This window comes from Acipenser ruthenus, chromosome 35, assembly GCF_902713425.1.
Source record: "Acipenser ruthenus chromosome 35, fAciRut3.2 maternal haplotype, whole genome shotgun sequence".
NCBI classification, from domain to species: domain Eukaryota; kingdom Metazoa; phylum Chordata; class Actinopteri; order Acipenseriformes; family Acipenseridae; genus Acipenser; species Acipenser ruthenus.
The window spans coordinates 824,941-847,793 of NC_081223.1; the positions used below are offsets into that span (position 1 = coordinate 824,941).

A 22,853-nucleotide genomic window follows, 5' to 3' on the forward strand; every position below is an offset into this window, starting at 1 on the left:
TTTACATACAGTACGTTGAACATAGCCATTTGTAATATGGAAATAATGATGAAAACATGAACTCATTAAGCACTAAGTAACACAAAGATTACAACACAAATAGGTTACATGTCTTATACTGGAAAATAAATACAAATTGACATACACAGTATATTAGGTTAGTGAACAGTTCTGCTGTGTTGAGTTGTCTTGAGTCTGTGTAGTCCAGTGGTTAAAGAAAAGGGCTTGTAACCAGGAGGTCCCTGGTTCAAATCCCACCACAGCCACTGACTCCTTGTGCTCTGTCTTTTGGGTGACATACTCTGAGACTGTACAAATCAGCGGTTTGTTGTGTGAACTGCACTGTTTGTTAGCATGTGAAATCACACAGGAATATACAATACTGCAGTGTACATTATTTAGGGTTACTATACGATTCCATGTACACAGTTTGGGAGAGTTCAGGCTTTTCAACTCACACCCCAATGCATTCTGGCACGTTTTACCTGACTCAGGTACCTTTCACAGCAGGACTACACTTACCAGAATGCATTGCAGTGTGAGTTGAAAAGCCTGACGTGGCCTGGTGAACATGGAGTCATATGGTAATCTTAAGAATTATATATATATATATATATATATATATATATATATACAGTACTGTGCAAAAGTTTTAGGCAGGTGTGAAAAAATGCTGTAAAGTAAGAATGCTTTCAAAAATAGACATGTTAATAGTTTATATTTATCAATTAACAAAATGCAAAGTGAGTGAACAGAAGAAAAATCTACATCAAATCAATATTTGGTGTGACCACCCTTTGCCTTTTAAACAGCATCAATTCTTCTAGGTACACTTGCACACAGTTTTTGAAGGAACTCGGCAGGTAGGTTGGCCCAAACATCTTGGAGAACTAACCACAGTTCTTCTGTGGATTTAGGCAGCCTCAGTTGCTTCTCTCTCTTCATGTAATCCCAGACAGACTCGATGATGTTGAGATCAGGGCTCTGTGGGGGCCATACCATCATTTCCAGGACTCCTTGTTCTTCATTACGCTGAAGATAGTTCTTAATGACTTTCGCTGTATGTTTGGGGTCGTTGTCATGCTGCAGAATAAATTTGGGACCAATCAGATGCCTCCCTGATGGTATTGCATGATGGATAAGTATCTGCCTGTACTTCTCAGCATTGAGGAGACCATTAATTCTGACCAAATCCCCAACTCCATTTGCAGAAACGCAGCCCCAAACTTGCAAGGAACCTCCACCATGCTTCACTGTTGCCTGCAGACACTCATTCGTGTACCGCTCTCCAGCCCTTCGGCGAACAAACTGCCTTCTGCTACAGCCAAATATTTCAAATTTAGACTCATCAGTCCAGAGCACCTGCTGCCATTTTTCTGCACCCCAGTTCCTGTGTTTTCGTGCATAGTTGAGTCGCTTGGCCTTGTTTCCACATCGGAGGTATGGCTTTTTGGCCGCAAGTCTTCCATGAAGGCCACTTCTGACGAGACTTCTCCGGACAGTAGATGGGTGTACCAGGGTCCCACTGTTTTCTGCCAATTCTGAGCTGATGGCACTGCTGGACATCTTCCGATTACGAAGGGAACTAAGCATGATGTGTCTTTCATCTGCTGCAGTAAGTTTCCTTGGCCGACCACTGCGTCTACGGTCCTCAACGCTGCCCGTTTCTTTGTGCTTCTTCAAAAGAGCTTGGACAGCACACCTGGAAACCCCTGTCTGCCTTGAAATTTCTGCCTGGGAGAGACCTTGCTGATGCAGTATAACTACCTTGTGTCTTGTTGCTGTGCTCAGTCTTGCCATGGTGTATGACTTTTGACAGTAAACTGTCTTCAGCAACCTCACCTTGTTAGCTGAGTTTGGCTGTTCCTCACCCAGTTTTATTCCTCCTACACAGCTGTTTCTGTTTCAGTTAATGATTGTGTTTCAACCTACATATTGAATTGATGATCATTAGCACCTGTTTGGTATAATTGTTTAATCATACACCTGACTATATGCCTACAAAATCCCTGACTTTGTGCAAGTGTACCTAGAAGAATTGATGCTGTTTTGAAGGCAAAGGGTGGTCACACCAAATATGGATTTGATTTAGATTTTTCTTCTGTTCACTCACTTTGCATTTAGTTAATTGATAAATATAATCTATTAACATGTCTATTTTTGAAAGCATTCTTACTTTACAGCATTTTTTCACACCTGCCTAAAACTTTTGCACAGTACTGTATATATATATATATATATATATATATATATATATATATATATATATATATATATATATATATATATATATATATAATACTGTTGTATTCTGCAGATATTTGGGGATCAAACTGTTTTCTGTGTTCTTTCTGTAATATGTCCATGTAGCCCTTCAGTAAATAAGAAGTACTGTACTTTTATTATTCTCTTGCGCCCCCTGGTGCCTGTGTATTGCACAACTAGTGTATGAGGTGGGGTCGAAAGCAAAACATACTGAAGTTTACAACATACAGTAGATTGTTGTCTCTTGGCAATTTGTGACACCGGTACGAAGTTAGTTTCTTTCTTCTTTAAGTGCAGGTAACGATTGTTTTGTATGTCGTGTTCATTTATTTTGTACAACATTAGTCATACAGTATACGGGTTCCGCCCTCTTTATTACAGGAAGAGTAAAGCATGAGTTTCGTTTTCTTCATTTCTTTCATTCCTATCAGCGCAGAAGAAGTGATTTGTGTAAGTACATTATTTTACTGTATTGTATTGAAAGCAAATCTCGATAGAGCTTTTCATTGAGATTGATTCTAACGCTATGCTGTACTTTGAGACACGAGAGGAAATAAAACACGTTCAGTAAAAGGGGTTTTGAAGAAACCATTTTGGACCTTTCAGTTGTAGAATGTAGTGCCGTTGCTGAACTTTTTCAGAACTTCAGTTTAACCGCTGGACATGTAAAGCATATAATGGTGGACAATATCTCTGCTGCTTTTCAGGATATATTGGGAATTTTTGGAAGTGCATTTTGTAATTTTACATTAGAAGCGTGCATTGATTAAGCACTAGAATGCGAGCAGTTTGTAAACGTGAAAAATAAAATAAACCCTTTCGGTCACGATTTTATAATCATTTTTTAAGCAATTAAAAAAAAAAAAAAAAAAAAACGTTAATGTGTACTCTATGGGAAAAGACGTTGCACTGCCAGGCAACACTGGAAATAAAGTAGACAGATAGACAGGTCTCTGATGCTAGCGTGATCCATTAACGATCACAAGAGGAAGAACAGAAACCCTGATAGATTATTAATAGAGGAATAGGTAGCTCTTCCTCTGGGCAGGCTAGCTAAAGATCTTATTGTGTCACAGAAAGGGTTATATGTTAATGTTCACGGCAGCATCTAGTCTCTTCTTGAATGATGCGAGGATCTCCGCTTCGACCACTTCAGTTGACAACCTCGTCCAAAGCTTCAGCACCCTTCTGTGGAGAAGCTCCTTCTCCCCTCGGTTCTGGATTTGCTCTCTGTTCTCTGTAACCCGTGAAGCATGATTGTCACCAGTAACTTTGTTTAACCCTTTATCAATCTGAAATACTTGGATTATTTCTAAGATATATAAATTAAGCTCTGCCCTGTACTGTATTATAGAAATTGTCTATTTGTACTTGTAGTCACTGTTAAGCATCAAAATCTGCTTTTTTCCTTTTGTCTGCAGTTTAGAATTGAGAACAGGAGGCATGGCAAATGTGAGTACATGTTATTTTGAAATAGAAAGGTTAATATACTGTATATATATATATATATATATATATATATATATATATATATATATATATATATATATATATATATATATATATATATAATTCTCCCCCTCTGGAAACGCATACTGTATGTGCACTGTATCTGTATGAATCTATGTCAACATGTACATTTGTTCAGTTCCATTTGGTTCTATAATTATGTTATGTTGCTATTATTTAATCACAATATAAAATAAAAATGTTGACCTTTTTTTTATTCATCATGAAGAATGCACCAGACCAGAAACTTGATCCAAGAAGGTAAATCAAATGTAATTATTTTATCAATAACAAAAACAATATGGAAATAAGACTGACTTATACATGGACAGACGGGATAGATGAACAGGTTACAGATTTGTGGGATCCTCACAGCCTGCCTCCGTGCTGCGTAAGGTAGTTCATAGAAAAACACATTCCATTTCCTATTCACTTTTACAATCAGTGGAAGTGATGAGCAAAGAAGCGACAATCTGCATTCTAGCATCTGATAAATACTGAATATACTGTAAAGAAAGCGAAAATCTGCATTCTAGCATCTGACAAATACTGAATATACTGTAAAGAAAGCGACAATCTGCATTCTAGCATCTGACAAATACTGAATATACTGTAAAGAAAGCGACAATATGATGTGGTTGTAATAGAATCCTATATATGATTTCTCTCACTCTCTCTCTCTCTATATATATATATTAATGAAATCTTTTGGACTGTGGTGAGAATGTAATTTCACTTGCTTACTGTTTCAGAAAAAGATTTTTTAAAAGAAATCTAATAGATGAAGGAAGCCTGCAAAAATCTGGGAACAGGTTCATCTTGAAGTTTCTGAAAATTTACGAGGAGCACATCACAGATAAACTGAAAACAGTCATCCATGGATACATGTCTGAGGTGAGGCTGTGCAAGTCTCTATGGTCTTTGTAAAGCCGCAGCATCCCACAATGACATTGAGTTTTACACTAATATAATGAATGTGCTGGGGGATTAGATCCTTATGAATTGTTCACAGTTCAGACTGGACTGCAGTTCTAACCCTCATGTATGTAGTGCCTTTGTGTAACCTGGCAGTTTTACATGGCATTCTGTCCTTCGTAAATCGGTATTGAGTTGTTGTTGTTGGTTTTAGCTTTGCTGTCTGTAAACTGACTCTCTCTCTCTGTGTCTCTGCTCCTCACCAGGTGCTGCACAGCATCTTCTTTCTGGGCAACATTCACAAGAAGAAAATTATGCCTACAGATTTTTTTGCAGAGGAAGACTTGCTAAAACTAAACAACAAGTTTTCAAAACCTTTTAATGAATTCTGCACCCACCTGCCAACCCGCACGCCTTTTTCCATCCTCCTTGATGCGGTCAGTATAGATCAGAAAACTCAGTGACATTGTCCTGTGTCTCTTCCAGCTGCTCTATTCCACAGTTCCAGTGGAGTTCTCTTCCTCCTCTGTCTGACACCTCTGTGGTGCCCTTCTTCTCTCACAGGATCTTCTTAGAAGTGCTCTTTAGCTGCACACCAGCCTGCTTTCCATGTGCTTTTATCACTGTGTCTACCCTCAGCTCAAGTCTCAACCCTTTTTCATTTCATCTTCTCTAACAGACGAGAAGAAAGACATTCTATTAAAAAAAAATCTGTTCAAGCTTTTTACACCCAAATCCAATGACAGTTTTTTCCCTTTAAAAATGCAGGTGGTAAAGATTAAAGGCAGTCAAAATGAAACACAGGTAATGGAGTACCTGTCGACTTTATTAAAAGAACTGAGTGTGCCAAAACCAACCAAGATGACATATTTCAACTATTACACCTTGGAGGCCACTGTCATCTGCATTTGTCATTATGAAACGACAGGGGGAAAAACAACGAACAAGTTCTATGGAGCCTCCCTGTCCTGCAAGGGGTTACGAGAGCAGCAGGTCATCATCTCCCTCTCGTGTCGACACACATGGACTCTGAAAGTGGCTTACGCAGTGGCCCTTGCAGGTCAAGGTGGTGCCATCCAGCTTCCACAAACAGTGAAATGCAAAGCCTTTAAAAGAATTGGGGGAAAAGACCACTATTGTGAAAAACCTCCATGTACAAATTGCATTAATATATTCAAAGGCGTTACGTTCGAGCCTTGTCATAGTGAAGCCGATGAAGAACCAAAGTGGCCCTATGGCAACTGTGCTGAAACAGAGTCTCTCAGCAAACTCCTCCATGCAGATTCAGCACTCTGTGAACAAGTACAAGTTCTGAAGAACAACATGACAGCTGACCTAGACCTTGAAAGAAGCACAGTCTGGAGCCATGCCACGAGCAGGCTGGTAGAGCTGCTTAGCGGGACAGATTATGTGCGTAATGGCAATGTGTCACAAAGACGGCCGGAGTGGGTGGCGTCAGACCAGACAGGAATACACAGACAGAGACGGTGGTGATGATGAGCTGAGTGCAATGGCTGCACTCAGCGTTTATTAACAAAATAAAAAGGTTTAACAGTACAAAAACAGGACACGGCACTGGTAGCCAAAATAAACAGACATACAGAACGACTAACACTAAACAAACGGTGCACGGACAGACAAACAAACACGGTGAGTACAAACACTTTACGTTTACGATTAATGATTTTAACTCTCCTCTCTCTCTCTCTCTCACCCGTTCTCCTCTTCCGAACACCTAACCACCGACTGAGTGAAAATGTGCATCTATATATACTGTTGTGCTGGGATTCAATTACTAATTAATTATTCACTTGAATCCCAGCACGTGAATTAATTACGTGCAACCCCGTGCCACACATTACATTTAACCAGCACGTGAAGTGATTTGTGCTCTCCTCGTGCCTAAATACAAATCTACACTTTCTAAATACACGTGAAACACAGACCCGTTTATATCCCGTGTACCAATGACTATACACCAACATTAACACTCGCAACACACAACACAACACACAAATGCACACAGGGGCGGGGCGCATTGCCACATATACCCCCCCTTGTGCGCAGCACACATGGCCTCAACGGCCACCTCCCCCCTTAAAAATCCAGCAGTCCAGGACAAAGTCTCGGGCTGGGAAGGGAGGCTTCAGTGGGCCCATGGCTGGCCATGCTGTCAGCACCCCTGCCGGTAGTGGCACGGCTGACAGCCTGTTGGTCCACTCCTGCAGCGAAACTGCTGCTGGGGAAAGTTGTCTCCTGACCTCTCCCCCTGTCTTTGTAGCCGGTAGCTCCCTTTGATGGGGCTCCGACCACAGTACTGCCGGCAGCGAAGAAGCTGCAGTGGGAGCAGGTCTCCGGACCTCCCCCACGATCTCCGGCAGCGAAACTGCTGCAGTGGGAGCAGGTCTCCGGACCTCCCCCACGATCTCCGGCAGCGAAACTGCTGCAGTGGGAGCAGGTCTCCGGACCTCCCCCACGATCTCCGGCAGCGAAACTGCTGCAGTGGGAGCAGGTCTCCTGACCTCCCCCACGATCTCCGGCAGCGAAACTGCTGCTGGGGTTGGTGGTCTCCAGACCTCCTCCCCCTTCTTCGTGGCCGACAGCTCCCCTTTCTGGGGCTCCGGCTACCGTACTCCCCGTGGTGGAGGTACGGGAAGCAGAGACAGCTCCTGCTGTTCTGCTTCTGGCAGTGGCGGAGGCAGCTCCTGCTCCTCTGCTCCTGGAAGTGGCAGAGGCAGCTCCTGCTCCTCTGCTCCTGGCGGTGGTGGTGGCGAAGGCAGAGGCAGCTCCTGCTGCTCTGCTCCTTTCGGTGTAGGTGGCGGAGGCAGAGGCAGCTCCGGCTGCTCTGCTCCTGCCGATGAAGGTGGGAGCAGCGTGTAGTCTCCTGGCGACTGAGGTGGGAGCAGCGTGTAGTCTCCCCCTTTTTCAGGGGACTGGTGCTGCTCTGCCTCTCTTGCAGCGGACTGGTGCGGCTCTGCCTCTGAAGGGGAAACCAGCAGGCATTCTTCCTCTGCTGGTTGTGCTGGGGAAACCAGCAGGCATTCTTCCTCTGCTGGTTGTGCTGGGGAAACCAACAGGCATTCTTCCTCTGCTGGTTGTGCTGGGGAAACCAGCAGGCATTCTTCCTCTGCTGGTTGTACTGGGTAAACCAGCAGGCATTCTTCCTCTGCTGGTTGTGCTGGGGAAACAAGCAGGCATTCTTCCTCTGCTGGTTGTGCTGGGGAAACCAGCAGGCATTCTTCCTCTGCTGGTTGTGCTGGGGAAACCAGCAGGCATTCTTCCTCTGCTGGTTGTGATGGGGAAACCAGCAGGCATTCTTGCTCTGCTGGTGAAGGTGGGAACAGCTGCCTCTCAGGCTTCGGATTCCCGCGGTCCCCCCGTCTGGGCGCTGGACGCTCGCGGTCCCCCCGTCTGGGCGCTGGACGCTCGCGGTCCCCCCGTCTGGGCGCTGGTTCCTTCTCTTCATACTGGGTGGGGCATATGGCTAACGTGTGCCCATAAGCCCCACAGCCAGGGCATAACTCTGCTGCGAGGTTCTTTAAAAAAACCTCCCAGCCATCATCCTCGACCTCCTCCCTTTTGGGCTGTGGACGCCCCGACTCCTCCCTTTTGGGCTGTGGACACTCGGGTTCCCCCCACTCAGGCGTAGGACGTTCGGGTTCCTCCCACTCAGGCGTAGGACGTTCGGGTTCCTCCCACTCAGGCGTAGGACACTCAGGCTCCTCCCACTCGGGCTGTGGACGCTCAGGCTCCTCCCACTCGGGCTGTGGACGCTCAGGCTCCTCCCACTCGGGCTGTGGACGCTCAGGCTCCTCCCACTCGGGCTGTGGACGCTCAGGCTCCTCCCACTCGGGCACTGGAGAGGGCAGCGACTGCTCCTCTCCCTCTTGCTCACTGGAAGGCATCCCTCCCATGTCTGCAGCTAGGTAACCCAGCACCACCATGGTGAGGTCACGAACGGATGCCGGGTTGTGCTGTTGCTCCCAGTCCTCCCATCGTCTCCCATCTCGCATCTGCAGTGCGTGAATAACCATGGGGAGGTCACTGGCGAAGTTCCCCTCGGGGTGCACCAGCCAGTCCCATATTTCCCGGGACGGTGGGGAACCCGGTGGCAGTGGGGGTAGAGGGGTGGCTACTGCCCCGTTGTGGCTGTCCTCCTCCCAGCCCGGCATGCAGGATGAGGGCTGCAGCTGTTGTTGCTGCTGCTGCTTCTGCTGCTTCCTGCAGCTCTTTCTTCCCATCCTCGCTTTACTTTTTTTTTTTTTTTTTTTTTTTTTTTCACAGAACCCCCTCTCCTGGTCTGACGCTTGGAGGCGCTATTATCCCACGATGACACCACGTGTCACAAAGACGGCCGGAGTGGGTGGCGTCAGACCAGACAGGAATACACAGACAGAGACGGTGGTGATGATGAGCTGAGTGCAATGGCTGCACTCAGCGTTTATTAACAAACGACTAACACTAAACAAACGGTGCACGGACAGACAAACAAACACGGTGAGTACAAACACTTTACGTTTACGATTAATGATTTTAACTCTCCTCTCTCCGTCTTTCCTCCCCCTCCCGTCTGCTGTCCAGCTGCTCCAGCAGCGCCGACAGTGTGGCGTAGTCCATCTCTTACTTCTGACGACCACGTGTCACAAAGACGGCCGGAGTGGGTGGCGTCAGACCAGACAGGAATACACAGACAGAGACGGTGGTGATGATGAGCTGAGTGCAATGGCTGCACTCAGCGTTTATTAACAAAATAAAAAGGTTTAACAGTACAAAAACAGGACACGGCACTGGTAGCCAAAATAAACAGACATACAGAACGACTAACACTAAACAAACGGTGCACGGACAGACAAACAAACACGGTGAGTACAAACACTTTACGTTTACGATTAATGATTTTAACTCTCCTCTCTCTCTCTCTCTCTCACCCGTTCTCCTCTTCCGAACACCTAACCACCGACTGAGTGAAAATGTGCATCTATATATACTGTTGTGCTGGGATTCAATTACTAATTAATTATTCACTTGAATCCCAGCACGTGAATTAATTACGTGCAACCCCGTGCCACACATTACATTTAACCAGCACGTGAAGTGATTTGTGCTCTCCTCGTGCCTAAATACAAATCTACACTTTCTAAATACACGTGAAACACAGACCCGTTTATATCCCGTGTACCAATGACTATACACCAACATTAACACTCGCAACACGCAACACAACACACAAATGCACACAGGGGCGGGGCGCATTGCCACACAATGATATTCAGTTCTTTGTCCCCTAACCCACCACTCCCCTCCCCTCCGAGTCCCTTTTAGCTCCACTCTACCAGTAAGTTATGTATCTTGTAAAATCAAGCTAATTCCTGATCCCCGCTGGCTCAGATCTACGTGTGCTTTGAATGATTCTGTTGTACTATCTGGAGATCCAGCTACCTCAGGCTGTAGTAATTGGTTTGTATGGTAGTAATTTAGGATGGGTGTGTGTATTTTTATACTTTTCTAAAAATTAATATATATATATATATATATATATATATATATATATATATATATATATATATATATATATATATATATGTGTGTGTGTGTGTGTGTGTGTGTGTGTTAAAAAGATAAACACTATTTTATGAATGCACTGTAAATTCTCACCTGGTGTCTTAAATTTTTAATCTGGGTTTTACTTAATGTATCAATAATTGGAATTTAAAATAAATCAAACCAAACATGAATACATCTTATTAGAACGTGCCCTATAGTCTGGACATCGCGGGTTCGAGTCCAGGCTATTCCTTTGCCGACCGTGGACGGGAGCTTCCAGGGGGTGGCACTCAATTGGCAGAGCTCCGTGCGGGGGGAGGGAGGGCTAGGTCGGCCAGGGTGTCCTCGGCTCACCGCGCACCAGTGACCCCTGTAGTCTGGCCAGGTGCCTGTGGGCTTGCCTGTAAGCTGTGTTGTCCTCCGACGCTGTAGCTCTTGGGTGGCTGCATGGTGAGTCTGCAGTGTGTAAAAAAGTAGTCGGCTAACGGCACACGCTTCGGAGGACAGCGTGTGCTCGTCTTCACTGCTCCCGAGTCAGTGCAGGGGTGGTAGCGGTGGGCTGAGCTTTAAAAAATTATTGGACATTACTAAATTGGGGAGAAAACAATAAAGAAAATAACTGGCGACCACTAAATTAAAAAAAAAAAATAGTCTACCTAAAAAAGCTGATTATTAAATACTGGAAAGGAGAGAAATGTCCAACTTTCACAGAATGGAAACTTCTAATGCTGTGTGTATTACTGGTGGACGGGCTCCACCAATGTATTACTGGTGGACGGGCTCCACCAGACAGACACAGGAAATTGAAATGACTTCCTTAAAATGTGGGAGCCCATTTCAGAATGAATTACACAAACAGATATGTGGTATGCATGACCGTCAGCTCACTGCAGTGACTTTTAAACATGTTGCCACATTGGTGACCACACTATTCCTGTTTTGTAATAATTATTAATTAGGTCTGGGTTGGGTTGTGGGTTTAGAGATCTACATGTATGAATGGTAAAGTTATATATTTGAGAATATGTTTGTATTATAAGATTGCATATATTGTGACATTAGCAGTTTGTTTTGTGCTTCTCAATTGGAGCGTCTCATTTACTACAGTGTCTGTTTCTTCTGTAAGCCGAGATGACTGCACTGTGAATAGAGGGCTCTGATACCAGGTTGCATCTAAAGGCAACACTGCAGAGCATCCACACATATTCATTTATAAATATTCATAACAATAATAAAGATACACAACCTACATTTTAAATTGAAAAGGTTTTGGTAAATACAAAATGTTCTTTCTGAAGAGGTGCAGTGACTTTTTTGTAGCATGCGTACAAAGCAGCCAATCAACACAATTGGAATTCCCTCCCCCAAACTTCTCTCCTCCTAGATTGATACATTATGCAGTATGCAAACAATACAGATTTGAATAATAACCTTGTTAAATGATGTTTTAGCTGAACCATTAAACTCTATAAACATTTTCTCATAGCTTTAAATTTAGGATTCTGATGGAGAGTTTCAAAACTTATATTGGGTCACAAAAAAACTGTTAAAAAAGACTAGCTGCAGGGGTAAAGGTCAATGAGTTGACAGGGGTAAAGGTCAATGAGTTGACAGGGGTAAAGGTCAATGAGTTGATGGGTAAAGGTCAGTGAGTTGACAGAGGTAGAGGTCTGCGATAGTGCATTATACTACACTATACTGCATTATACTACATTATACGTAGTTTCACTGCATTCTTTGGTCTCGCCTTTCGAGGGACTCCCACCCATAAATTAGCTTGCTGATAAGTGGAGAGGCTGCCCATAGGGAAGCCATTGGCAGGGGGGCAGGATAGCTGCCCTTCCCATTAGATAAAGCAAGAAAGCAGGTGGAGCCTGAGGAGGAGGCAAACTGATGCACACCAGAGTCGTTATGGATTGAGGTAAGATTTACATCCCTTTCAAAAAGGACAGAAATAGGAATTATTCTGCCAAAATAGGAAGGGTAGGCATGTCTGCTGTCACACTTACAGTGGGGCTCATCAGACATGACAGTGTTGATAAGCAGTGAGTGAAGTATGTCTGCTGTCACACATGTCAGAGTGTTGATGATTAGCAGTGGGTGATGTTAAAAGAGTCGTATTAAAGTGGGTTTGACTGCATAGCAGAATAATGTTTCAACCTTATGGGGAACCACACCTTTACAATGAATGCACTTTAATGAATCACTGAAAGTCATGATAAGCCATCATGAACCGGTTAGTCAGCTTTTCAGTTTCAGTTGCTTGTGTTTCCTCCCTGCCATGGGAACCAAACCTGGGGTCAGTTACAGTGAGAACTGTGTGTCTCTGTAATTCAGCCTTGGTACAGCTGTGTAATTGCAACTGGAATTACACCATATTGAGGGATTCCACTTCAGTTATGCATGCATTTGTCATTCCATCACTATTCTCGTATTTTCAACCACTTTTGGTGACACCACCCCCCCCAAAAAAAATAAAATAATAATAAAAATAACACTATGTAACACAATTTTTGGTTCCTGGGTAGTAAGTGTTATTTCCTAATTGCTTATGCCTCAAAAGTATAGAAAATGGCTATTATTCCCCACAAACTTTGCTTTTGTGACCAGGACAGTGATATTTTGAAATTTACCTATTTCCAATGAGAAAACGTTCGAATTTGTGTCTTTTCGTTCACATAAAGTCAGAAAAAAACAACATATGAATCCAAATTAACATGTATTTATACTAAAGTAATACAAAAATGACTACAAAAGATTTAGAAGTGAGTAGTTTTTTGAGATTTACGATTATACTGTAAATCACTTTCACGAATCAGCCCCCAAATGTAGTCCCCCATCATGTTCTCGTTATACTGTCCTTGGTAGCAGCGTTCAAAGTCCAGTATATCCTGGTGGAAGCGCTCGCCTTGCTCCTCCGAGTACGCTCCCATGTTCTCCTTGAATTTATCAAGATGAGCATCTAGGATATGGACTTTGAGGGACATCCTACAGCCCATTGTGCCCAACAAGCTCCACATAGTTTTCGGCCTTGTGATTGCCCAGGATGCCCCGAACCACTGCGACAAAGCTGTTCCAAGCCGCTTTCTCCTTACTAGTGAGCTTCATGGGGAATTCATTGCACTCCAGGATCTTCTTTATCTGTGGTCCAACGAAGACACCGGCTTTGACCTTTGCCTCAGACAGCTTAGGGAAGAAGTCTTGAAGGTACTTGAAGGCTGCCGACTCCTTATCTAGAGCTCTGACAAATTGTTTCATAAGGCCCAATTTGATGTGCAGTGGTGGCATCAGCACCTTCCGTGGGTCCACCAGTGGCTCTCACTTGACGTTGTTCCTCCCCACAGAGAACTCGGTCCGCTGTGGCCAGTCCCGCCTGTGGTAGTGTGCCTTGGTGTCCCTGCTGTCCCAAAGGCAAAGATAGCAGGGAAACTTGGTAAACCGCCTTGAGACCCATCAGGAATGCCACCATTTTGAAGTCTCCTATGACCTCCAAGCCGTACTCATCATACTTCAAGGCGTCCAGCAAGGTCTTGATGCTGTTGTAATCCTCTTTGAGGTGCACCGAGTGAGCCAGGGGAAGAGACGGGTACTTGTTCCATTATGGAGCAGCACGGCTTTGAGGCTGCTGGATGAGCTGTCAATGAAGAGGCGCCACTCATTCTGGTTACAGGCGATTCCGATTGCCTCGAACAGACTGGTCACATTGTGGCAGAAGCAGAGCCCATCTTGACGGGTGAAGAAGCTGGAAAAAGGTTGGTGACGCTTCCTCTGATCTGCGACTTGCACACTTTCATCCAACAAGTTCCACTGCTTGAGCCTAGACGTCAAAAGCTCGGCATTGGACTTGGTGAGACCAAGATCTCTAATCAAGTCGTTGAGGTCTTTTTGGTTGGGGTAGTATGGGTTTCTCTCCTCAGCTCCACCTCTGAAATTGTCATCTGGATCTACAACGTCTTCCTCGCTCTCTGACTTGCTGCTATCTTCTAAAGACGGCTGCTCTCTCTCCAGAGGAGTGGGTACGGGGAGCTCATGGCAGTGTGGCACCGGGGCGATGGATGAAGGAAGGTCCGGATACGTGATAGCAGGTGCATTCTTGCCAGTCCGACGTTTGGAAGGGTCCACCATACAGAAGTAGCAGTTGCTTGAGTGGTCAGTGGGTTCCCGCCAAATTCTTGGGATAGCGAACTTCATGGCTCTCTTTTCCCCTCTGTACCATCCTACAAAAATACATTTATTTCACCCATGACTAATGTGTAAGAGATTCTCGCAACATTTTTCATATATGATATATTTTTTCAATAACATTGAAAATTGTAAAACATTTTAAAATTAAAAACTTTTACAATTTTAAAAATTTTAACAAATTTTATAACATAAAATTCCGAGCAACAATTGTCCATCTTACCTTCCAGAGTTTTTTTGCAGTGCTCGCAGGTGAAATGAGGTGCCCAGGGTTTGTCTTGATCCTCGACAGGCATGCCGAAATATGCCTTGTAGGCCTCACACATCTTAACAGATGCTTCCACGGAGTACTTTTTCGCTCTTGTCTTGATAAATTGCCCGCAGACATAGCAAAATGCGTCTGCCGGATGCTTGCAGCCTCTTGATGCCATCTCAGAAAAATGCAGATATGTATCGACTTAGGCAGCTGGAACTGAACTGGTGGGCTTAAGGCCCCTGTATTTATACTACTATTTACATTACTGGAAAGTTCTAGAAAGTTCTAGAAGTTACTCCAAGTTTACTCAGCACTGAATCTATCTGGAATGTTCTGGAAAATAGGTAAATTTCAAAATATCACTGTCCTGGTCACAAAAGCAAAGTTTGTGGGGAATAAAAGCCATTTTCTATACTTTTGAGGCATAAGCAATTAGGAAATAACACTTACTACCCAGGAACCAAAAAAAAAAAAAAATTGTTACATGGTGTTATGAAGAGCAGTGGTGCTCTGGCTCCCTCTTGTGGTCAGTGTTAATATCTGCAGTCGGTGCTGCTTGTCAGGGCTCTGTTTGATGTTTCTGACACGTCTCCAGGCTCCTGCTTCATCTGATTGCCACTCTAACACTCCAGTGTCCTGTGCAGTGTCCAATCCCACATGTCATTTAGAAACAGTGAGACACTGATCCAGTGTGGGGAGTGGCAGTGCTCTGATAAAGGCTTGTGTGCCACTGGGCTCTGTTCAACAGGGCTGCTGTGGATTCTACAGGAGAGAGGGGGGCTGAGAGAAGCAGACAGCAGGAATACACACAGGCTCCTTCTTACTGCACTGGGGAGGCGCTATAGGAGAGAGGGGGTTGGGGCAGTCGGGGGGTGTTAGTGGTGCTCTGGCTCCCTCTTGTGGTCAGTATTAATATCTGTACTGTGTCTCTTGGAGGTCACATTAATGAGTGCACTTTATTCACTTGAACACAGAGCAGCTCCTGTGTTAGCTGTCACTGAATCTCTTTATTCCATGATTTGCTGTATTGAGCTGGAGGCTCAGAGAGTGTTTCCTCTTTCCTATCAGCTGTGTGTTTTGTGTTTAAACCTCAGAGCACTCTGGATATTTACTGTCACACCCCCTCCACAAATTACACTTTCTAATTAAAATGTAGTCTTATTGCTGTGTTAATACATTATGGACAGCAGTGGTGCTCTGGCTCCCTCGTGTGGTCAGTGTTAATAACTGCAGTGTGTCTCTCTGCACTTTAGTCAGTGAACACAGACCAGCTCCTGTTTCCAAATTACACTTTGTCATTAAAATGCTGCTTTTATCATCAAGATCTTTGGGCTACTTCTCATCTGAGAAAACATCAGCTATAAAGAGTATAACCCATATTTTAATTATTAAGTAATTGAAGAAACAAAAACCAAGGTTACATTACTCAATATAATGTTTTATTTGCTGTGATTGTACAATGCCCCAGTTAGCTCACATCTAGAATACTGTGTACAGTTTTGGTCACCTCACTACAGAACAGATATTATTGCACTGGAGAAGGTGCAGAGAAGGGCAACCAGGCTTATCCCAGGACTAAGTGGCATGAGCTACGAGGACAGGCTAAAAGAATGAAATCTCTTCAGCCTTGAAAAAAGATGAGAACGAGGGGACTTGATTGAAGTCTATAAAATCCTACCTGGTCTAGACAAAGTGAACTCGAGACACTGCTTCAAATTGAACAGAGAGAGCAGAACACGAGGTCATGAATGGAAGCTGAGGAAAAGCACATTGAGAACAGAAGCTCGGAAGAACTTTTTACACAGAGAGCTGGAAACACGTGGAATAGGCGACCAGATGAAGTAGAAGGAACCAAAACACTGGGAGCATTTCAAACAAGACGAGATACTGTGCTTTTAGATTGGAGCCCCCAGGAGAGGAGATTGCTGTGCTAACAAGGGACCAGCCTTGATGGGCCCAATGGCCTTTTCTCCTTCTCAACTTTTCTTATGTTCTCATGTTTCCTGACATTATTATTGTATTTATGAACAGCATTCCTATCCTGTGCAGTGTGCTCTTACACTAGATAACTGACCTTGGCTCTCATTAATGCCCTCCCCTTGACTTGGGCCCCTTGTATTTCACCCTCACAACTACAGTATCTTGTGCTGAACTCACTGCATTGGACATTAGTGCTGAGAGTTAGTTCAACTCTCTATAAAACCAGATCAAGACAATCATTTCTGAACAATATGATAATATAGATCCTGGCCAGGTTTCTGCAGGTACCAGTGGAGGGAGCTGCTAATGGATTGACTGGCTGTACAGCTGATAGAGACAGTGTGTCCTGGGAGAACAGACTGAGCTGGTGGAGACTGAGTCAGAAAAAATACAATAAAAAAAGGTTTTGAAATAATTCTCTTTAATTCTCACCCGAAGCAAAGAGCCCCAGTGTCCCCAGCAGTAGAAGCAATGGCATCATTGTACTGTGTGTTTCAGTGACTCTGAAAGGGCTGAGCAGTGACTCATCAATACGGTGTGTCTTAAAGTGTTTGGAGCAGTGAGGCAGGCACAGGTATGCAAAGCACCTTCCTTTATACAAATCCTGTCCCAGGCAGTTAGATGAGATCTGAGCCGTGAGCACCAGTGGGGAAGCAGAAAAGAGCAAAGAAACAATGAGAAAGTATAGGAGAAATCTTTCAAAATGACATGAACCAGAACAACAACTTAATGAGAATCATTTGACAAACTCACCGTCAAAAGTTCTCTTTTCAGCTCAGTCACTAGGGAAGGCAGTAAGTGGAGTAAACCGGGCACTTCCAAAGAGCCCCAGGAAGAAAAGTGTCGTGGGAAAGAAACTGGCAACTCAATTTGGTTTGGCTCTGGTAGATAAGCACGCTTCCACACAAAGAGCTGAAGTTAGTGAAACAGAATGTCAGGTTTGTGCATTCTATGAGATTGATTGTGTGTCCCGTCAGCTGCCTGGACGAAAAGACTGCATCACTATCAGAAGAGAGGAGGCACAAAAAAAAGAATGCACAAAAAAGTGCTCATGATGACGGTTCTTGAAGCTCACTGCCTCTTCAAGAATGAATATCCTGATGGAAAAATCAGAACATCAAAAAAAGTCTGCAGCATTGCGCCCTGTGCACGTGCAACCTGTCTGTCTGTCGTTACCATGAGAACACAGAGATGCTACTAGATGGTTTGAAAATCTCCTGGTCATTGGGTCACTTTGCAACTGGCAGATGAAATGCTGCCTTGGCCAGTGTGACACATGCCAAGACCTTGCTAGTTCTATCAATCAGGTAATACAAGGCAATGATAATGAAGATACAATTGTACACTACTACCAATAGATGGCTAACAATAAAAAGAAACTGCTTGAGTCAACATTACACGATGCCAAGGAGGAGCTCAAACCCAGCGCACCATTCTGCAGAGCCACAGTTTTATTGCCAAGGTGCAACTTCACCAAATCAAGACACTGAAGATGAATTGAAATGAATGTGAAGCTATACTTCAGGAAGATTTCTCAGAACACTTCCCTATAAAGCAGCAAGCTGAAATAATGTGAGCTCACTGGATAACAGAAGGAGTGCCTCTGTTTCCAGCAGTTCTCACAGCTCAGTCTGTTAGTACTTCTTATGTTGTGCTCAGTGATGAACGGCAACATGACACATTTGCAGTTGTTTGCTACAATCGGGCTATTCTTGATGAAGCCTCAACAGCCAACATCTCTAACTTGCACATCTTTTCTGATGGTGCTGAGAGGCAATTTAAAAACAGATTCATCTTGTCCACCCTTACCATGCCGAGCAATGTACACTGTAGTCTGCATTGAGTTGATTGGAGTTTTTTTGCCCCAGCACACGGCAAAGGGCCAGTTGCTGGAGTTGGAGGTAAAGTAAAGCGTGCAGTTTGGAGGCGCATTCTGCAAAAGCATGCTGTTGTCAACACAGCAGAAGAATTTGCTAAGGTGGCAAAAGAAGCATGCCCAAATGTGAGCATCATTTATATTACAAAGCATGTGGTAAAGAAGGCACAAGATGAATGGACAAACAGGTGGGAACAGAACTGTCCAAAGAAAACCCCAAACACACACAGCATTCACTATGCTAGAACGCTTAGCAACACTGAACTTGGGCTCAGCACAGTAGGTCCATTTGTGGAAGAAATTCAGCCTGACTGGAAAGTGGTCAGTGTGTTTGGCATTGTGGATCAAGCAACAGCTATGGTAAAGTATCCATTCAAAAGCTTTGAATTGTCAGTAAATGAGTACTGCATTGTTATGTATGAAGGCAAGTGTTCCCCTGGCATAGCTGAAGAAACCATACCGGCCCTGCCAGAGGAGCTCCTCAGTGTTTTGCATCCATGCAAAGGGGGCTAGAAGTGGCCGACACAAAAGGATGTAACATGGTACCTTGCTTCATCTGTTCTCAAAAGGATTGATGCCCCAGTACCTGTGAATACCCGGGGAGTCTATGCCTTTCAAGAAAACATTACAAACTCTGCAGACACTTCACTGTGTGAGCGCTTCAGCTTGCGCTGTGTTCACATCCATGCATTTTTCACAGTGGTTACGTCAGTTACAGGACCTGGTTATGTCAGGCACGTCATGTTTGGGGTTCTAGTAGAGGGTAGAATAGGAGTGGTGTCAATTGTTTCCTTACATTTGAGGACCAGACACTGTTCATTATTTTGTGCAGCTCAAAATGTATAATTGCCTCTTTATTTCACAAGACTTATTTTGTTAATGTCAATTTTATGATACGTCAGTTACCAAATAAAATGTCTCTGTTTTAATAAAATGATTTACTGATTATTTCTAATGTCATATTTACTTGAATATATGCACACTAGTATTATCCATAGGTAAAACTACACTAGTTTGGCCAATCTCACTTTAGGTAGTACTGTTTGAGATCAAGAAACATACATTTTCTGCTCTAAGTTACATCAGTTACGCTTTGCCCATCTAAGCCACGGTGCCCCGCGTCACTTCAAACCTGCGGCAGAGGCTTTCAGCATGGTAATGTATTTCCCATACCATGCACCACTCCAAAATGAACTACGGGACATTTCTGCAAATGAAACAAAACATGCATTTCCCACCTCAGACATGGAAATCTGCATTCATTTCATTTGTTCAAGTGCACGCTTCAGTTCCACAAACATTAATGGCAAATTCACTTGATTTTTTCAAGAAGGTAAAACCTCAGGTCCCACAGAGATTTGAACTGGGATATCTGCATTCAGAGTCCAGGGTGCTAACCAGTACACCATGGAACTGAAGGTGAAGGGTCTGTCACTCCCCCTACTCCAAGGTATCAAATGTCCCTACTGATGACCCTTCGAGCGCCCAGCCTTAACCATGTCTCATTGCACACAACCGTCAACATTACAGCATCTGGTACCGATAAACATTACATGTTGGAAGTTTGTCAGAATCTCAAACCTGTAAAATGTCATACCTTATTAATTCTGTATTGTTGGTACAAACATTTGATGGGTGCAGGTTTGTTGTCAAAAGCAGAGCACTGTTGGTGTTTTGTTATGTCTGTGTTTTAATTTGGAAGTCTCATGTTTTTGCTTGTGCTGTGTCTGTGTAAATGTGTGTGCATACAAATGAACTGGAAACAATGTCATGTTTTCTTATTTGAAATGAGCTCGCCAAAAAGAGGCAGCTTTCTATGTTGAGGGTAACTATTCAACACTAGTTGGTGTGGACCTTGCTTTGTTTAACAAAACCTCTATTTCATAATCCTATGAATAGTACTCACTTTAACTTAAGAAAAGCCTTCAGTAGATCTACGCAGTTCTGGTATAATAAGCTGTCATATTACTGGAATCAAAGGGAAATGAATATATGAGTTATTAGTGTCAGTGTTTCCCAGCACCCATCACTGTGAGCAGCTCCTTCCTCCAGACACAGACCACACTGTAGTGTTTAGATGACTGGGTGTGAGGAGCCTTGTGTTAACAATGGGAGGACTGGGCTGACTGGGGAGGTAACTGCTGCCTATTTCAATTGTCTTATTACTGTGTTATAACATTATGGACAGCAGTGGTGCTCTGGCTCCCTCTTGTGGTCAGTGTGAATGATGGCAGTGTGTGTAGTTTGGCAGGGTACTGATGTCTGTTTCCAGGCTATACAAACACAGAGGGGGATTCAATCAAACACTAAGTTCACAGTTTAATAGAAGAGTGGGTTAGTTCTATTTGTATATGTGTTCTAAGCACTGCACTTCTGTTTCAATAAGTGTCACAGACAGTTCTATGAGATCTGAGCTGTGAACACAGGTGGGACTTGACAGGGTTGGGTGACTCACAGTACAGTTAGATTATCCTTCCTGTAGATTCATGTTTAGCCTCTCAGTGCTTTCCTGCTCTCTAGGAGGGGCATTAGAAATCTGCCTATTCAGAATGAACTGGCCCATAAGTGTTGAGACATGTGTGCCAGGGAGCTGCTGCACACATAAGGAATGAAGGAGACCAGGTGGGTAACAAGGATGACACAGGAGGCAAGACAATGAAGAATAAACTGCCTTCAATAACACTGATGTGCTGCTCCTTAATAAAAAATAAGAATTCACTCAGGAATGTATGAATTCATCATTTATTTATTTTTATTTAAATTTAGATACATTGTTTTTTTTTATTATACTAAGTTATAATCTGAGGTATATCAATATAGTGTTAACATTTTTTTCAGTAATTAAGAATAAAGTGTAAAATTCTATTTCAAAAGAAGACATGGTTTGTTCATTGTAATTAACAGTAAGTTGTGTCTTGATTTTAATCTTAAAAATATGTTAAAGTTCGATGTTATTCATTTATGTATTAGTATTAGTTTTGAAAATACATTAAAACACATCAGATTGACACAATGAAAAATATCCAGCTGGACTCCACAGAGTCAGACAGTGTAACTACACATCACTGCAATACTGGGCTTTGCTGTTTGCTGGACTTCTTTTTTAATATGTTGTCCAGTGGATCATAAATAAATCAATCTCAATATGCATACAGTTCAATTGTCTTAAAAAAATAAACATTCTTCTGTTTGTATATAGAATGTGTTGCTGATGAAGTGGAATCATTAAAAGAGTAAAATGAAAAAAGTAAATAATACAATTTGAAGTTAAATATGCAATTTATTTATTTATATATACATTTACAGAAAGAGAAGCAAAATGTTTGGTTTACTTTATTTTCAGCTTGTATTTAATTATCAGGAAATGAACAATGTTCACCTGCAGTCCAGCTGAGGGAGGTTTTTGTACGGGTGTGTATCACTGTGTGAACACAACTCTACTGCTGGGGATGTGGAAACTCTGACAGTAGTAATCTCCTGCATCTTCAGCCTGGACTCCACTGATGGTCAGAGTGAAGTCAGTCCCAGATCCACTGCCACTGAAACGAGTTGGGATCCCAGACTGAAGGGTACTTGCAGCATAGATCAGGAGTTTGGGAGCTTCTCCAGGTTTCTGCTGGTACCAGGCTAGGTAGTTGCTGTACACTGCGCTGCTGACTTTACAGCTCAGAGTGACTGTGTCTCCTGGGAGAACAGATTTCACTGCTGGAGTCTGAGTCACAGTATACTGTCCACTGGATTCTGAAAATAATAAATAATAATATAGAACTTTAGAATAAATTAGTGAATTAAATAATGAAAACGCATTACATTTCAGCACATTTTCATTTCATCTTTTTAATTTCTCTGTTTTACTTTGTATTAAGAATTGTCCCAGAAACAGATATTTCTTTAAACATGTTTTTCTAAATGATTCTTACCGTGAGTGCAGATGACAAGTGCCCAGATGAACATGCTGATAAAAGTCATTGTTGTTGTGGATTCTGTTGCCATGAAGGGCAGCTCTCAATCATGAAGTGTTAAACTCACAGGGCTATAAACACTCCCAGAGCACTGAAGCATGTGCTGCCAATGCAAAGTGTCTTTTCTATGCAAATTGTCTTCCTTGGCACAGCAGCCACTTTTAGCCAAGCACTGCTCTTAAGTTTAAACTCTTCTAACTGATGCAGTTTCTTTGCCACTCAAAAAATAGCTTATAGTTTACTTTGTGTTGAGTTTGTACAAACACAGCTATTTCTCTCTCTTCTCCCTTCTCTCAAACAATTAATCTTAGCCACAGCTGTGATTATGTAGATTTGTTACACAGTTTAAATAATTATTAATTGT

The 22,853-nt window shown here is 43.2% G+C and overlaps 1 protein-coding gene and 1 gene segment (V, D, J or C); one reads left to right on the plus strand and one right to left on the minus strand.

The window, feature by feature from the left end:
- Positions 1-2,421: 2,421 nt before the first annotated feature.
- LOC117395530 (uncharacterized) lies at positions 2,422-15,283 on the plus strand. Its single transcript, XM_034910268.2, has 7 exons — positions 2,422-2,562; positions 3,687-3,717; positions 4,004-4,035; positions 4,527-4,668; positions 4,956-5,126; positions 5,458-6,114; positions 15,218-15,283. The coding sequence occupies exons 2-7, from the start codon at positions 3,709-3,711 to the stop codon at positions 15,281-15,283; spliced, it is 1,077 nt and encodes a 358-aa protein (XP_034766159.2). The 5' UTR covers positions 2,422-2,562; positions 3,687-3,708.
- A 6,662-nt stretch (positions 15,284-21,945) lies between these two features.
- LOC117965208 (Ig kappa chain V region K16-167-like) lies at positions 21,946-22,523 on the minus strand. The segment is given in 2 exon segments: positions 21,946-22,268; positions 22,448-22,523. Coding segments are annotated over 2 exon segments (396 nt in total).
- Between the last annotated feature and the right edge of the window lie 330 nt (positions 22,524-22,853).

Coding starts and splice junctions, on each gene's coding strand:
- LOC117395530 (XM_034910268.2), top strand. Junction 4,669..4,955: donor TCCATGGATACATGTCTGAG/GTGAGGCTGTGC, acceptor GCTCCTCACCAG/GTGCTGCACAGCATCTTCTT. Junction 6,115..15,217: donor ATTATGTGCGTAATGGCAAT/GTGTCACAAAGA, acceptor TAATATCTGCAG/TCGGTGCTGCTTGTCAGGGC.